The sequence below is a fragment of the Copadichromis virginalis genome, linkage group LG20, assembly GCF_057382275.1.
Source record: "Copadichromis virginalis isolate Kocher_CV1m ecotype Utaka linkage group LG20, C_Virginalis_male_GT1.1, whole genome shotgun sequence".
Classification (NCBI taxonomy): domain Eukaryota; kingdom Metazoa; phylum Chordata; class Actinopteri; order Cichliformes; family Cichlidae; genus Copadichromis; species Copadichromis virginalis.
The window spans coordinates 28,174,659-28,192,065 of NC_140637.1; the positions used below are offsets into that span (position 1 = coordinate 28,174,659).

The following is a 17,407-nucleotide window of genomic DNA, read 5'->3' on the forward strand; positions in this document are numbered from 1 at the left end:
CTTTACTTTGAGCTTAGAACTCAAAGAAGATTTGTGACATCTACATTAAAGAGAAACTTGTCATCTAATCATATACTGGTAAGTATGTACCCCTTCATTTACCATCAGATGTCACAAATTCCTGCATCAAATCATCAAATTCCTGCAGGCAGGAACATAAATTTTGTTAAATATTTAAAAATCACTTTTAAATACAGTTTGTAATGAATGTACACACATGCTGCCCCTGTGGGGCAGCATGTGTGTACATGACAGTATCGTCAGCATAAAAATGTATTTTCGCAGGAATGTTCTTTACTAAAGCATTCATAAAACAAGGCAATAAAATAGGCCCCACAATAGAGCCCTGCGGCACACCCTTAGTTAACTTTAGGGTTAACAAATTTAGGGTCCTCTACATAAACACAGAGTTCAATTTACAAAATAATTTCAAAATCCTTTAGCCTAACAGCCTCAGGACCAAGAGTAGCATTAAAGTGCTTTTTTCAGGGGCAATCCTTGAGCCACTGAATCAAATGACTTAGATCCAGAAACAAGACAGCACAGTGTACTTTCCTGCCCACGGCACCTATGAGATCATTTATCACAGTTGTAGCAGCAGTAATTATACTGTCTCTAGTCGTAAAACCAGACTGAAAATAACCTTAAAATGTAAGCAGATTAAAAACTTTTATAATAGCAAACTTACCTAAGATTCAAAGATTTCAGGATGATCTCCACCTTTAAAGAAAGGGAGAATAGAGGCAGCTTTCCAAATATTAGGTAGGGAGCTGGACTCGTATTAAAAATGTGAGCGATTGGCTCGGCAATGATATCAGCTGAGATCTTTAAGATATAAGGATCAGGATCGTCTGGAAATCATGGTGTGAAGAAGAATAGTAAAAGTAAAAAAATATCCCCAAGGATGGCACAATTAAAGAAAACATGTTTATTAATTATCATCACAACATTAACATCAGCACAGTTCTCCCTTTTTTGTTCTGCTCATTTGAGTGCAAACAACATTGTTAAATAAAACATGGCAATAAATTAAAAATTATGTTATTTACAAGCAAGCAAACCATTTTAGCATCATTTACGCTCTGCACTTCAATTACAACATAAAAATATACTAATTAGTTGTACAAAAAAAAAAAGATTCAGTGCAAACAGCTTGCTGTAGTCAGTGAAGACTGAAATTCCCATTTAGCATACAAAATTAATTATGGCACCCTGGATACTGACATATTAATTACATAAGAGAAAAGTAACGCCTTTTTAAAACTGAAACAATGTGGTCATGTTAGCTGCTGATTTTTCACAGTCCACCATCACACCACTAGTGAAATGAAATATGAGGAGTGTAGCATCGTGAAGCTTTTCTTTGAAGGTGCAGTACTAATACTTATTGACAATATTCACATTTGGATGAGTAGTGTGTTGATTTGATCCCTTTTTTTGTTGTTGCAGTGAGAAGTGAGGGGGCCCTGGATTAGCTGACATGAAAGGTGGCGGCTGGACGCCGGTCACCGGGGTATTTTCAGTTATGGCTTTAGGTCACTGTAACAGTGAGTCATCATGCAATGCTGAAGCGTGGCCGTTGCTGGCCTGCCCAAGTGGCCACATTAGAGACTGTGCATTCTCCTGTGAACAAACAGCCTGTCGGGAGCCCCGGCGGAAGGCTCGGCTGCAAATAACCGGCACTCCTTTGTGGTCGTTTTGACCACGCTCCACAAACAATAACAACTCAGGGTCCGCACAATGAGACAAGGACAGATTTAACATCAGACACCACGGGTCATGCTAAAATAAACTACCACACCACCTCCGCCGTGCTGGGATGTAGCTTCGAGGTGACGCATAAACAAATGCACAAACTTGCAGACGTCTGTTTTATGCAGTCTAGCCAGCAAACTTAACCGTAACCGTACAATTCTCAAACTCTGTTTAGAAATAACTGTTTAAGGAGAGTGTGACCCAAGTCCTGAGTGAAAATGCTACGTCAAATTCCAGTTCTTAGATTAAAAACTAATTTACTATTTAAGATGGAACTGGAAATTAGACCAAATTCCTTTGCAAAACCAGTGATACAGCTACAGATGTCTAAATGAGTTAACTTTCCAGTGTAATTTCCTAAATATAGAACAAATTGGACCTGTAAAATTCACTGAAAGCTGTTTGTATTTTGCATTTATTACATTCAGACTAAATGGTTTCAGGTATATTAATGTTAGGGATGTTTTTAATGCTGACAGGACAACTGAAACCAGTCTAAGCTGGTCAGTCTAATCCATCCCACAATTTGTTGCAGGTGCTCTTCACAATAACGATCAATCAATCTGTCCTTTCATGAAAATACATGCAATTAACACAGTTTTGTTGTTGTTGTTTTTTTTAAACTGACACAAACTCTCCCAACCAGTAAACAATCTGTCCCTGTCGACTCAGTCTACATTTGACATTTCTAACAAGAGTTTTTCAGAGAAAATTAAAGGGCGTTTATCTGTATTTGATTCTCTGGTCAAGGTGCAGGTTTGCAGTTCAAAGAGAGGAAAATCTTTGTGTTTTCCCGCAAAAAACAAATCCTGAGACCTCTCGGAGGAGACCTTGGTTTAAGAGGTCAGCTTGGAGTAATTGGGTGGAGAGAAGCGTCTGCGCAGGTACTTGAGGATGTACAGGGGCAGACAGCTCACCAGCGTGATGACAGTCACTTTCCACAGGAACGATACGGTGGTGATGAAATAAATATCTGACACAAAAAAGAGGTAAAGGTAAGATCGTTGTCATAGGATACAAACAGACATGTCCCACCATCATACAAGAGTTCAGGAGGGAAAACATTTTTCTCTTTTTTCTTGTTCGCACCTGCAACTCAGCAGGTGTTAAGAGTTCAGTTCTGACTTCTTTATGTCTGGGCTACAAGCTGATTGTTGTTGTTTTAGGGTGTCTGCAGGTACAGAATTTTAAATACCTTTTCAATGCCACTTTGAATGAAATTTAAGACCAGACTTTTAATCAAAATGCAAACTTGCAATAGAAATGCACATAAATAAAGTCTAAAACACATTCACACACAGTGCAGTTTGCTTTTTAAGTATTTCCAGACACTGACTTCAACCATCAACAGCAGCTGTTTTTCTTTTTGTCCTTAAACATCTTCCCAGTTTCACACACTGAATGCTGGCTACCAAGGTCTTTTTCATCACCTTCAGAATTTCAGTATTGCAAGACTTGGTGCTCCCTCAGGGTCAATGGGCATAAAATGACTTTTCCCCTTGTCTAACCTTGAGCCTAACCACCAGGGTTTGTTTGTTTTGTTTGACAATTTTTTAAGTGGTGTTTTAATTTTTAGCTAATGCTAAAAGCTAAAAGCTAACATGTACTAATGTGTCAGTAAAGTGGTGACACCGCTAAAAAGACTGAGGAAACTCCAACCTATGTTTAAGGGAATTTAATAGTTTTGAAGGTGTTTTAATTAAAATGATGCATATTATTATTCTGTTGTAATTTCACTCAGTTGTATACTAGAGATGGCACGATACCACTTTTTTATGTCCGATACCGATACCGATATCATAAATTTGGATATCTGCCGATACCGATATGAATCCGATATAGTGTTTTTTAATCAACAAAACTGTTTTTTAAATATCTTGCTGCATTTTGTATAAGTTCATACTCAAGTTTAAAACAACAAGTACACTAAAGCTATTCTGTTATACCTGTATGCAAAAAAATATATTTCATAGTTCAGCAATACTGATCAATCTAATAAACTTAAACCTACACCATCCTCCCTATTCTGGTATTTTAAAGCGTACTTAGCATAAATATTAAGCAACCTAACTAATAGGGTTCCAACTCCCAGCAACAACAAAAATAAATAAATAAAAAATAGGGAACCACCCCTCACGCTCCACCTCATGATGCTTAATCGACGTAATCAACCTTAATTTGATGCAGTGTGAAAAAAAATGCACAGAAATCAATTATTTTTCAAGAAATATTAAATAGATTCAACATCTTTCTTCAACAAAATTGCAGACTGCACAGATGGTACCTTCCCAAAGGAAAAAGTACTATAGCTTACTAGGGTATATATATTAGACTTAATAGTTACTATATACAGTAATTGACTTCTATTCATTTTACATCAAATTAAAACTTTGGGTGTCAGATAATTATTTATTAAAAGCTCGACATTTTAAATGAGAATAAGAAAGAAAAGTATGTCTTTGTGCTCCCTTTTCCCCGTTAATGCCCTATCGGCCCCCCTGGCTAAACTTTGCTAGATCCGCCCCTGCACAGTTACCAGCCGTCAGCTACGTAGAAAAAGATCCTCGAGTAGAAAGTAATATTAAATAAATTCTAACAACAGCTGATCAAGCTTAAACGTGCTGCTGTTGTTCAGCCGCTGGTTTCCTCTTTCTGGTGCAAAGTGGGCCAAAAACAAACTAGAGACACGGACTCGCAACAGAAAAGCCGATCAGCTGATCGTTAAGCAGTTTCATGATTGAAGTAGCAGCAGGAGAGGCAGTCGCTTGTTAAGCTTAACGCAGGAATGCTTTACAAACATTCAGAGATGGACTTACACACTTGCTTTACTTCTCTCGGGATAACTTTGTCGGAGATGAAATGCCGGGTTGCTAGCGAAGCTCCACATGCTATCCAGACCACCAACAGGTCCCGCATGCCACAGCCGCTCTATCAGGTGATGCATACTGCTCCGACGTTCTGAGGTGAGTTACGGCGTGTTGCAAGTTTTGTGAGGTGCTTTCGTGATATTTAATGGATCGGATTACATTTTTTATTTTTCTCCGATATCCGATCCAGTAATTTAGGTCAGTATCGGACCGATACCGATACGTAATATCGGATCGGTCCATCTCTATTGTATACAGCATTTGTATTCTATTTTTATCCTATTGTATATTTTATTCTACTGTATATAGTATTTTATTTGATTCTATTCTGTACAGTTGTGTACAGTATATTATTCTTATTGTATTCTAATTTTTGCTATATAACTTTACACTGTCCACTTTCTGCTGTGACAAAACAAATTTCCCACATGTGGGACTAATAAAGGTTATCTTATCTTATACTCATGGGTGTAGAGACAACGGTTACAGCGTTAGAAGGTGATGGAAACAATAAGAGGATTTTCAGACAGGATGTGGGGTTATAAAGCTACATCATTTTTGTACTTCAAAACTATTCTTTGTGCAATGAAAAAAGGAAATGAGACCATGATGATCTCAGAAAGCACGACCACACTGAAACACACTTAATGCGTATAATGCTTCTGCTTTCATTTTTGCATCAATAAGGCTTTGAAGTAGCCTCTATGCTGCTCATTGTTCTTCAGCAGGCCAAACTACTTCCTATTGTTTTTCTAACACTGGCATGCACTTATACCTCACACACACACACACACACACACACACACACACACACACACACACACACACACACACACCATCTGTACCCCCGAACCCTATCAGTGTCTTACTGGAAATGCACACCTCGCAGTTTACAATTTTATGGTATACATTTTCCATATTTAAAAAAGAACACAATTTCCTTCAGGAGTTCTTGACCAAGTCTTTTTGAGTTAAAGCCATATGGGTACAGAATGCTTAGAATGCAGGAGACAGAAAAATAAACCCTGGAAAATGTCCAATTAAAAGTGTAAACTGCACATTCAGCAGAAGAATAGGCTTTAAAATCTATTCTAGTCTGACTTGAAGAGGGAGAAAACGTGTACCAAAAGGGTATTCTTGACCACATGCCAGTCATGATCCTCAGTGGTCGAGGTTGCAGGCTGAAAATGGAACTCCACACCCCACATAAAGCTCAAAATAAGACCTTGAAGAGCCCTTGGTCACAGTATTGTGTATGTCACGAATCTTAATATGGCACAACTAAAAATGCCTTATTGTTTGTCAACTAAAGTAAATGTGTGGGTGCAACAGGGCAATAAACTGTTGTTCTATGAATGTTTTTCTTTTAGATTTTTAATGGCTATGAATTTATTTATTTGGTTGGAACATTTTTTTGGGTAATATTCTCTAACACACCTTTGCTGTGATAAACACATAAACCTTGGAAGCTCACAGGAAACTAACTGGACTGTAGGCATTTCCTCTTTGATACTACAGCATGCCTGACTGTCGTCCACACCAGGAGAATTTGTCAATACAGTCAGCTTTGGACTTCCTAATATTCAGCATACCGCTGTTTATTATACACTAGAGACACAATATGAATGAGCGGGGTCTCTGTACTGCTGACGTACTATTTCAAGGTCAGCAAAAAAACAAAATAACACTGTAGTGAAATCAATTCAGAAATGAATGCATTTTCCTTTGCTTCCCCATGAATTAGACAGCGCTTCAGCCTGAAAGTCACTCTTTGTCTGATAAAGGCATCTGTGTGTGATCGTGTTAACTTACCGATGAACTCGTGCAGGAAGACGAGCGAGGCGATATAAGAAGCCAGGCTCAGGAGCTCGGCAACTATCATGAGCCAGTGCCATGTCTGAATGGTCAGAGCCACCATCAGTAGCTCAGTCAGGATAAGAGAGGTGAACGAAATGGCAACGATATGGACAAATTCGGACTCGAAGAGCAGCATTGCTCCATACATGATGATGCTCCCTGTGGAGGAAAAAGAGGCCTTAATGTAATTAAAGCTTTAAAATGTGATAATTTAACTTGATCCACCTCCTCAGCTCATCCACAGTTTGAAATAAGCTGTTTACCATTACACTGATACAATTTGTTTTTATTAAAATAATGACAATGAAGATATAAAATATTTATGGTAATCTCATCGTATAACAATGACAATAATGAAACTTCTGCTTTGAATAAAAGGAAAACTGAGGTGCTTAGTTCAAACTGAGAATCCAAATGGGGGCGTCTGCATGTTTGTGTGACTACAGTGACTTTGAATGTGCACCATTGTTCGTGACAGGAGGGCTGGTCTGAGTATTTCAGAAACTGCTGATCTACTGGGATTTTCCCAAACAACCACCTCTAGGGTTTACAGAGAATCACCCGAAAAAGAGAAAATATCCAGCGAATGGTAGCTTTCTAGGATAAAATGTAATGTTGATGTCAGAGAAGAATGGCCAGACTGCTTCGAGTGACAATAAGGGAAGAGTAACACAAACAAGCACTCGTTACAACTAAGATATGCAGAAGAGTATCTCTGAATGTACGACACGCTGACATGCTAAGAACAGACACGCTTTGATACCAACTAAACTTCATTTACATGTCACTGCCTAGCTGGGTACTGACGATAACACCAGTGTACCATCCTCTACATTGCGGAGGACTATAAATACCTTGGAGTATACATAGACAATAAACTGGACTGGGTTAAAAACACCACTGCACTTTACAAGAAGGGCCAGAGTCGTCTCTATTTTCTGAGGCGGCCGAAGTCCTTCAACATCTGTCGGGCAATGCTCAGGATTTCCCATCAGCCTGTTGTGGCCAGTGCTATCCTCTATGCTGTTGCATGCTGGGGCAGCAGGTTGAGGGTTGCAGACGCCAACAGACTCAAACTGATCCGTAAGGCCAGCAATGTTGTGGGGATGGAGCTGGCTTCCCTTAAGGTGGTGTCGGAGAGGCGAATGTTGTCCAAGATAAAGACGATGTTGGATAATACCTCCCACCCACTCCACGACATGCGGGCTAGCCACAGGAGCACATTCAGTGAGAGACTGAGATTACCAAAAAGCACCACTGAACAACACGGAAAATCATTCCTGCCTGTGGCCATCTCTCTGTACAGCTCCTCCATCTAACACACTGTAAACACTGCAATAGTTACAGCCTTTTTGCACATGCTCTTTTCTACTATGTAAAATTCCTGTCAATTCTTGATTTATAATCAGGGGTGCACATAAGTGGTCCGCAGGTGCGCATTCGCTGTCAAAATAAAAGACGCGCACCAAATGACAAGTTGCAACGCGCGTTCACGCACTTATAAAAGGCAGTGTTTTTGTCCGCTAGAGTGGGATTTTCACGGCATATTCTGCACCACATCTCTGCGCGTTCATCATTTATTTGAAGCCAGCTCACCTCCCGCAACCACTTTTCCGAGAATACGCGCTTCTTTTGCAGTTCCGACTCCTTCTGACATTTCTTTGAAGGTGATTGCTTAAAGGCGCTTCTTCAACATCTTTAAGAGTTCTAAACAAATGTCTGTCCTCCTCCAGAAAATCTTATGTACGCAAACGCGCGTTGTGACTTCTTATCTGGTGTGCGTCTTTTATTTTGACAGCGAATGCGCACCTGCGGACCACTTATGTGCACCCCTGTTTATAATTGCAATCACCTCTGTCAATCCTTGATATTAATTATTGAGTGATTTGTATATATTGTGCTATTTCTTAAATTTCCTAAATCTGTAACATATTGTTAAATAGTCTAGTCTGTTTCTGTTATTTATACTGGAGCAACTGTAACCACATAATTTCCTTGGGGATTAATAAAGTATGCTGATTCTGATGCTCGATAACAAACCATCATGTCACAAAGCTCAAATGCTGTGAACATCGCAACGTGTTCACTGTACTCAATGTTCTCCAAAGTCAGCAGAGATCAACCTAATAGAGAACCTTTGCAATGTGGATGTGGAGAAATGGGAGATTCAGCAACTGTTTATTTACTTTATGTTGTCTTGTCAATATGTACCAAAAATCTCAGAGTAAAGTTTTCAGTGCCTCGTTGAACCATCGCAGTAAAGAATTAAGGTAGGCTGACAAGGTGTACCTAATAAAGTGGCCAATGTGTTTGGCTTATTACAGAGACTAAAAAAAAATTAATTAATCAAAATATTAATTTAAAAGAGAAAAATTTGCTCTTATATAAGAAGAACAAAGCCTACTTCATTACCTCCTTAAAACACCATTACATTTAGGCATTTCCTGCATATTATGGTTGTTATGAGAGATTTTCCAAAGTAATCTTTGGCCAGTAACAGTAGCACTCTTCTATCTAATAGAATCGTGCCTCCTTTAACATACAAGCATGAATAGGACCGAGAAGAATGATACAAACACACAGAAGTGGTTTGCAAAAAACGCCCTTACCACTGCTTGGATATACAGTGTTTCGACAGAAATAGACAAAAAAGGTTTCGGGGTGTAGTTTAGAATGCCCGCGTAAACAGCTTTCATTGCAACGGTCCATGTCGGAAAGTTACCTCAAGTTTTTCTTTAACAAAGTCCCTAAAGAAAAGAAGAAAGTGTGTGGGCTTTTCAAGAGTGATAAGTCATGAACCTAAGCAATATATCTTGTTTGTTTGACGGGGAGTGACTCATCAGTCTGCCAGTGTAGACGTCTTGTACAGATACAAACATTTAAACAAACATATGACCTGAAATACAGCTTAGATGTTGTAAAGTACTTAAAAATTAAGTATATTTAGAATTACTGACTCATTGCCAGCAGTTTGCACAAACTCTCTCTTACCTTGATATATACTTATTAAAACCCATAATAGGAACGTCTTGAAAGATAGTGGTCGACCCTGTGAAAAGAAGACAGTGCGTTCATATTCACCGATTCAAAGCTACGTGCCTGCACAGCAATAGTTAATTTGCGAACATTTACTAGATACCTTCAAAAGATCCTTATACAACTCTGGGTATAGCATGGCAACCTCTGACTTAACATCTTTGTCCAACACCAGGGAGAAGACAGGGAACATGGTGTAGATAGTGGAATAGCTGAAACAGACAAAAATCGAGTGTGATGAATACTTCCCAGATAAAATGTCACGTGTACAAATTGGTTGAAATCTTTCATTGTAAGATTTTGCATATTTTCCCTTTTAAACGTTTCAATAGTCTTAACACAGAGGAAATGCCAGGGACACAAGGCAGCTAAATGCTCTCTTGATAAGTCATCTCCATTCAGAGCGTGTATCTTACCCAATAATCAGGAATCCTTGGTAGAGTGGGACTGAAGCAAAGTAGAAAACAGAGGAGAAAACTGCCTAAAGAAACAGAAGAAGAACAAATGAGAAACTCTTATCTGAGATTTTTCTCATTTCAACACCCAAATGATATTATAAGCAGTATTGGAACATTGACACACTGATATTTGAACTCCATGACAGAAAAAACACCATACTTTCATTAAAGGAGGCCTTTTATACTCATTTTTAATCGAGTACTTTGCATGATTCACATTTTAAGGGTAACTGCTTTGGCCATCCTTAATATAACCATCCACCAATTCTAATAACATTTCTATGGAAAAAAAAATGGGAAAGTGTAATACGCCCCATTAAAAGAAACCCAGCTTAAACATTAACCTTCTGTGGGAACACAAAAATCAAAAGGTGACCACAAGGACATCATTCTAAATCAAACTACTGCAAATACTTGGACTACAATGGTAAATTCTACAGTTTAAAATGATGAGATGTCAATTAGTCAGACAGCTGCAAACTGGAGAGGTCACAGCTCCAGCTGTGGTTGGTGTTATTGTGAGACATGCGGAGGAAGGCCTCCCCAAAACCCCAAAGTCCACGATACAATGAGTCATGGGTTGCCCCTCCACCGCGGGGGCTGATGTTGGACTGGGACATGGGAACTAGACAGACTTGTTAGGCCTGGTGGGGGCAGTTTAGAAGGGCACCACAGACTGCCTTCTCTGAGTCATCATGCATCCCGCCCTTTCAAGACCACCCCTGAAACCTCTCCCTGCCTCTCCCCAAACTGATGCTCTCTACATTTAGATTTTAGGTGCTGTGAGTAAGAACAAAAAACACCTCCCTGCATTAACTTTAAGGCTGCATACACTTTTTTTGCAGTGTGGTTTTGGCTACAAACAAGCAGAAAAGGGCCAAACCGATTAGCTAAATTCAAACACTAAACACAGTCCTTTTGCTTGTAATCATCTCAACCTTTTTTTGACATTATGCAGTTGAGCATGGGAGTAAAGAAAATAAAGAAAAGAGAAATATCTCTAGATCACTGAAGTTTACTGTTTTTAGAAGGTTAAATTTAATTCACAACATACTGAAATATCTTGACATCCTGATTACCAGCACAATATTTAACACAGAAAAAAGCACCCTCTCAAGTGTGTGGTGCATTACCTAAATTGTTACAACTGGAGACTGATAAAGGAGTAAAATATAAAGTAGTGACAGTTTTGCAAACTAAAACAAGAAACTATCCCACAGCAAGTGGAAAATACTTGTAGTTCTAAGTTATTCAGCTTGATGTTTACATGACTCATGCACACAAACCAATACGACACTGTGTATTTGTTAGTCTACCTGCATGGTGCTGATGCACAGGCTCCTGTGGATGACAAACTGGCTGAGGGCCGCAGACCTTTTGTAGCTGTTCCGCCCATGGACCATGAGGAGACGGCCTAAATGTTTAAACTGAGTCACCGAGAAGTCGGCAGCCAAAGAGGCCTGCTTTCCTTCCTGCCAAACACACAGCAGAGGACACTGAGGACATACTGCGCAAAGACTGACCTGAAAAGCATGCTTTGAGTATTGTGAATTGATTTTGTACAAATAAAACATTTTTTTTTGGGGGGGGGAAACAGACTGAAGGTACAATAAGCATAAAGTTCATAATTAGCAATACAAATTTACAAAAAGCAGCATTGCACATAATAAGTCACCTGTTTAAAAATCGAGCAAATATTCATGTTTGAGATGTTAGAACCAGAGGATTTTCATAGAAGAACTGCAGATTTTCTGTTATTAAACCTTTAGCTTCCTCTCTGACAAGCAGCCCAGGAATAACTGTGTGGTTTTCCACCTTTTATTTACCATCATAAGATTATGTTTGGAACATACAGAAAAAATGTATTTAAGATGCCAAGTCCATCCTGTGAGTGCACCATCTTCCTTCCAAAATCCAAATGGGTTTTCAGCTTTTTATGCACATTAGTCTGAACGAGTTTGTCTATGCAGTATGCATGAAATGAGAGAGTTAAGATCTGGCAATGATGCCCCCTATCCCAACAATCTTTGGGATAGGGGGCATCATTGCCAGAATGGTGGTACTGTAGTAAGCAACCATTTCCTCACAGTAAAAGGTTTCTGAGTTCCAGCCTGCTGTTATTTGTTTTCATGTTCTCTTTGTGCCTGCATAGAATCTCCCCTACAATCCAAAGTTGAACATGTTATCTTAGATCAGTGGTTCTCACTGCAGAAAGGACAACGATGCCACGCTAAAAATATGGAGAAAAAGTTGTAGGAAAAACTTGATTGACTGTGGTGTGAACTTTCTCAATTTGGACATAGCAGAAGAAAAACCTGAGAATCACAGAATCTGCATTGGTGTGGATGTGAGTATGCATGGTTGCCTCTGATAGCCCTGTCTCGGACTTGTCATCCTTTACCCAGCCTCTCGCCCCAATATCACCTGGGACAGGCTTCAGCTGTGTGAAACCTTATACGGATAAGCAGTTAAGAAAAGCGATGGACGATAAATACACAGAAGATAGCGGAAAAGATAAATTGTGTACATCAGTGGAGTCGTTTGGTACAGGGCCACGAGAGTTGAGGCCCGGGTGTGAAATTATGGTTTTTATCGTTTACCCGGTTTCCCTGGGTCTTTTCCCGTGTTGTAGTTGTGTGTCTTATTTTGAAAGAAATGTTTACACGTTACCACAGCAACCAAAGAGCATTAAGGGACAGAGAGGAGGATGTTACTCTCATTGCTGTTGGCGCATTTCAGGAGGACGCCGTTAATAAAGTTACACAATTACACAGTGAATTCGCGTTTATTATTATATTTACAAAATACCACAGTTTTTGTCTTGGTCGTATCATTTTATTTTGTTGTATTTATGTGCGACACCTTAATGGTCTGACATTAAACCGGTCTGTAGTGCAAAAAAGGTTGGGGACCGCTGATGTATGTCACCTACAGCATCTTTTAGTTTGCAACCAGATTTGTAAGTTTGTTTCTCTTCATAATAAAGATAAAATTTACAGTCAACTATTGAGCAGTTTTTAACTTTTACGGTCAGCTGTACTAAACTCCATATTTTAATATGCTTATTTACTTTATGTTAAAAAGTAAAGAGTAAAGACTAAACCAGGAGCACAGCTGCACCGTCTGCTGTCGGTAATTCCACTGTTGTCACAAATACAAGGATCCATGTCTGAGCATACTAACCAACTTGACAGGCAACTTTCAGAGAGAACAATGAGAAGTAGAAGAGACGGGCTGATGGGAGATTCTTACTTTTATGTTAAATATACAATACAAAGCACAAAGCATCCTGTCATTTTGTTTCCTCTATTCACACAATAGTTCCTCAAAAAAAGGAATCATCTGTGTGCATGTCCTTTTACAACTCTCTGAATGTGAGAGAGATCTTGACAGGAAACAGAAAGCAAAAATCTGTGCGAGTGGCACGTCAATGTGAAGCGATGAGATGGAGAGTCTTACTTTCCCCTCCACTCCCACGCCACAGTCCGCTTCCTGGATCATGCTGACATCGTTTCCTCCATCCCCTAAGAGAAAACAAAAGCCATAGAGGTGTCAGGATTCACATCAGTGACTCACCAATACAAACTTTTAGTGAAAGTATCAAGTGCATGTTCACAAGACACTCCCTTAATTTGGCCTGATTAAGAGATCCAAGCTCCTACAAGTTCACTGGGTTGCAATTTAGAGTAACGCATATATATATATTAGGGGTGCAACGATACACAAAATTCACGGTTCGGTTCGATACTTTGGTGTCACGGTTCGATATTTTTTTGATACAAAAAAATGTTCATGCCTTTTTAATTTGTCATTTATTAAAATTATAAATATATATTTTATCTCAAAAGTACAGTTTTTAAATTTAATGTTGCTGAAACAACAAAGTAATAAATAAATAAATCTATCTGATCGAGAAATCACTCATCTTTGGAAAAGAGAGTTTATTACAGAGAAATGGCTCTTTCCAAAATAAAAGCTATACTATACTCTTCTTCTGGGCTATATTCTCAGCAGCATATTATACATATCAGGTCCCCTTAAGGAGAATCATGTGCTAACGGTTGTCTAAATGACTCGGGTAAAGTTTGTAGCATGCGTGCTTGTTGTTTTTGTCTGCTTCCACTTGCAGTAAATGTGCAGTCATATTCATTGTGTTCCCACTAGTGCTGTCAGCGTTAATCTCGTTAAAATGACATTAACGCCATAAGGCGGCAAATCTCCGTTAACGATCGTCCTGTGCGTGGGGCTAGACGGCCAACACGTTAATGAGCTAACTGCGCTAACGCACTAGTTCCCACCAATTGAGCATTGTGGCACGTCCTACATACTGTTTTACTTTTGTCCATGATGCGCTTACCATCAGGGTCATACGTCACATGAAAACCAAGATGGTTCCAAACGCCAGATCTGAATGAGAGTGGGGGAGGTTCAATTTTGGGTAGCGTTGAGGCAGTTGCCATGTTGCAACGAGCTTAGCTTCTGTCTTGCTAGCTTGCACTGCGCTCATTGGATCTGCACTCAACAGTGCAGCCTAGGCGGAGTAGTCGAACGCAGATCCACTGAGCTCTCAACACAGACAGCATCGTCAGAAGAAAAGTTGATAAAATAAATAAAAGAAACTGTATTGTTCGATACATATGCGTACCGAAAGCACTATATCGAACGGTTCAATATCGATACGAGTATTGTTGCACCCCTAATGTGTGTATGTAATTAATATGTATGTATAGACAGACAGACAGACAGACAGACAGACAGACAGACAGACAGACAGATAGATAGATAGATAGATAGATAGATAGATAGATAGATAGATAGATAGATAGATAGATAGATAGAGAGAGAGAGAGAGAGAGAGAGATGTAGATTTATATATAGAGAGAGATATAGCTTTTTTCATTATTATTCATTATTATAATAGCATAACAACATTATAAAGTTGGAAACACATATTAAAACTAAAACAAACAAACAAACAAACAAACAACAACAGCAAAAAAACAGTGCAAGGAAGAACTTTAAACAAATGAAAAACATGCTGGCCCAGTTTAAATTTTCCACTCACCTACTGCACAGGTGAGTTTGCCTGTGCGCTCTTGCAACAGTCGGACTATCTGAGCCTTCTGAGTGGGGGTGCATCGGCAGCAAACCACAGCGGGACACTGGCACGCAAGCTCCATGAACTCATATTCATAATACTTCAGACAAACCTGCAAGAAAACCAGCATAATGGACAGATAAAACACTCAGGCACCCACATTTAACTGCTTTCAGCTGTGGCGCTCGAATACCTCCACTCAACTTACAGTTTAGCTCCTATTGTGGTTGAGATAGTGACTCTAACCACAGACACCACTTCCAGAGTGATATATTGTGCACGCTTCATGCAGAATATATGTCAAAGTTTCATAAGGAGATATAAGTTAATGGGATGTGGGTTAGACAGTCTGAGTGGCACACTTACCTCAAGCGAGTCCCCCGATATCACCAGAGCGCAGTCATGCTTTCTCCTGAAAGCGTTGAGCTCCAGGTGGGCTTCCCCTCGTGTTGTCACCTATACCAATAGCAACCACATTGTTAAATGCACTTGTATGCCCCAACAAAACACTCTAATGTAGAATTATCACAGGGGAAAATCTGCCAGGCTTTGCATGTTTGTCTCTCTGTTATCAGACAGAAGAAGGGAAGCTTGTCTCTCTCCAACTGCAGCAATGACAAATGTTAGAGCAACCAAACACCTAGCTGACATTCAACTAGCTAAATACACTAGAATTCAGTCACACAACTCACGAGTGTGAGTTGTGTGACTGAGGGGGCGACCGTGGCTCAGGGGGTTGGGAAGCGCATCTGTAACCGGTTCGATCCCTGGGCTCTCTGTCCTGGTCGTTGTGTCCCTGGGCAAGACACTTCACCTACCGCCTACTGGTGATGGCCAGAGGGGCCGATGGCGCGATATGGCAGCCTCGCTTCTGTCAGTCTGCCCCAGGGCAGCTGTGGCTACAACTGTAGCTTGAGTGTATGAATGTGAGAGTGAATGAATAGTGGAATTGTAGTGGAATTGTAAAGCGCCTTGAAAAGCGCTATATAAATGCAAATGTTTAATTTATTAAACAGCACCATGTAGCTACTGAATAGCAAGTATAATTCGGCATATAGGTTCCTATCTCTACTTGTGTTTGAAATAAAATTGGAGTGGCAATTAAATGTTTCTGTGGAGCCTACAGGCGGATATCAGGTTGATGTAGGGAATAGAAGTAAAGAGCAGGATGAGCCTGAAACTTCACTCAGTTTAAAACCTTACTGTTTCCAACCGTCAAGTTCCACTTTATATCCACGCCTGTCCATCCTTACAAAATATCTTTAGTTACGATTATTAATTGAGAGGTCAGAATCAAATACTGGTGACACAAATTGAGCATCTGACCACATGTGAAATATTGCTATACTGGTGAATAACTGCACGATTTCTTTTTCTTGCAGAACAAGATGATGTCACAGTGAAAGTGAGCATTTGGATACAAAATGTGCAGCACAAAGCAGATGAGAAGAGCACAAAGACATAGGAGGTTCAGCCAAGTAATCAACTAAAAGACACCGCACAGACTGAAAATGCAACTGTTAGACAAGTGCATAAAATTTTACCATAAATAGATTGTGAATTCTTGAGTTTAGGCCAATTTTGATCTTGTACCTCAAGTACAGTTACATGTTTTTGCCACATGTAATTACTCAGAACATTACGTCAAAGCGACTTTGACATTTTCCCATGAAAATATAAGTAGTTTTTCTCTGAGTCCAAGTGAGTATATTTCATTAAATTCCACCAAAGGTATCAAAAGCTATTGCATTTATGAGAATGGGAGTGACACACGACCTGAAAAGGAAGTAACTGAGTCCACAGATGCAGGCAAGGCTGGTACAAAAAACCTTAAAATTGTAATATTAGAAAATATTAGAAATATTAGAAGATTTTAATATCACAAAAGCTGGACTGTAAATGACTGAACTGAAAGAACATAAGATCATTCAGATTAAATTAAAAAGTAAAATTATTGACCTTTTAGCTGAGCACTGTGTCTTAAAGAGGCATGTGTTGACACGAAAAAGGCATAAGGTAATTTCACCCTATTGTAAAAATGTTTTTATACTTACCACAGAGGAGGTTAAAATGAAAATTATGCATATGCAAATTATTCAGGGTTTGTCCTTACATTTGCACACAACTAGCCTGTAGTGTATTGTTGATGTATTACAATGCAAATATTAAAAGGGTGTGTTAAAAGAAAAATGGAAAGGGGAAACGGGATAATATCCTGCATAAAAAAAATTGAAAAAATAAACAGAATTTCTTTACAGTTGTGTCAGGTTCAAATATAGACTCAAATTCTCCAAAAATTCAGCACTGACAAGGCATGGTGTTAATCTGTCAACAAA

General features: G+C 39.3%; 1 protein-coding gene and 1 long non-coding RNA gene across 3 annotated transcripts in view; one reads left to right on the top strand and one right to left on the bottom strand.

Moving 5' to 3' along the window:
• The window catches only part of LOC146685040 (uncharacterized), a 34,556-nt gene extending 17,790 nt beyond the window's left edge, over positions 1-16,766 (top strand). Inside the window, exon 2 of the long non-coding RNA XR_014917233.1 lies at positions 16,454-16,766. This is a non-coding gene — a long non-coding RNA (uncharacterized LOC146685040). The remainder of the gene's footprint in view (positions 1-16,453) is intronic.
• Positions 914-17,407, bottom strand: part of atp9a (ATPase phospholipid transporting 9A) — a 67,769-nt gene continuing 51,275 nt past the window's right edge. For both annotated transcript variants that reach the window (XM_085444498.1, XM_085444497.1), the window contains exons 20-28: positions 15,438-15,527; positions 15,039-15,183; positions 13,433-13,497; positions 11,290-11,445; positions 9,932-9,996; positions 9,619-9,727; positions 9,471-9,528; positions 6,435-6,638; positions 914-2,728 (exon numbers count right to left, since the gene is read on the bottom strand). In XM_085444498.1, coding sequence (XP_085300624.1) covers positions 2,592-2,728; positions 6,435-6,638; positions 9,471-9,528; positions 9,619-9,727; positions 9,932-9,996; positions 11,290-11,445; positions 13,433-13,497; positions 15,039-15,183; positions 15,438-15,527 — 1,029 coding nt within the window. In that variant the 3' untranslated portion in view covers positions 914-2,591. The remainder of the gene's footprint in view (positions 2,729-6,434; positions 6,639-9,470; positions 9,529-9,618; positions 9,728-9,931; positions 9,997-11,289; positions 11,446-13,432; positions 13,498-15,038; positions 15,184-15,437; positions 15,528-17,407) is intronic.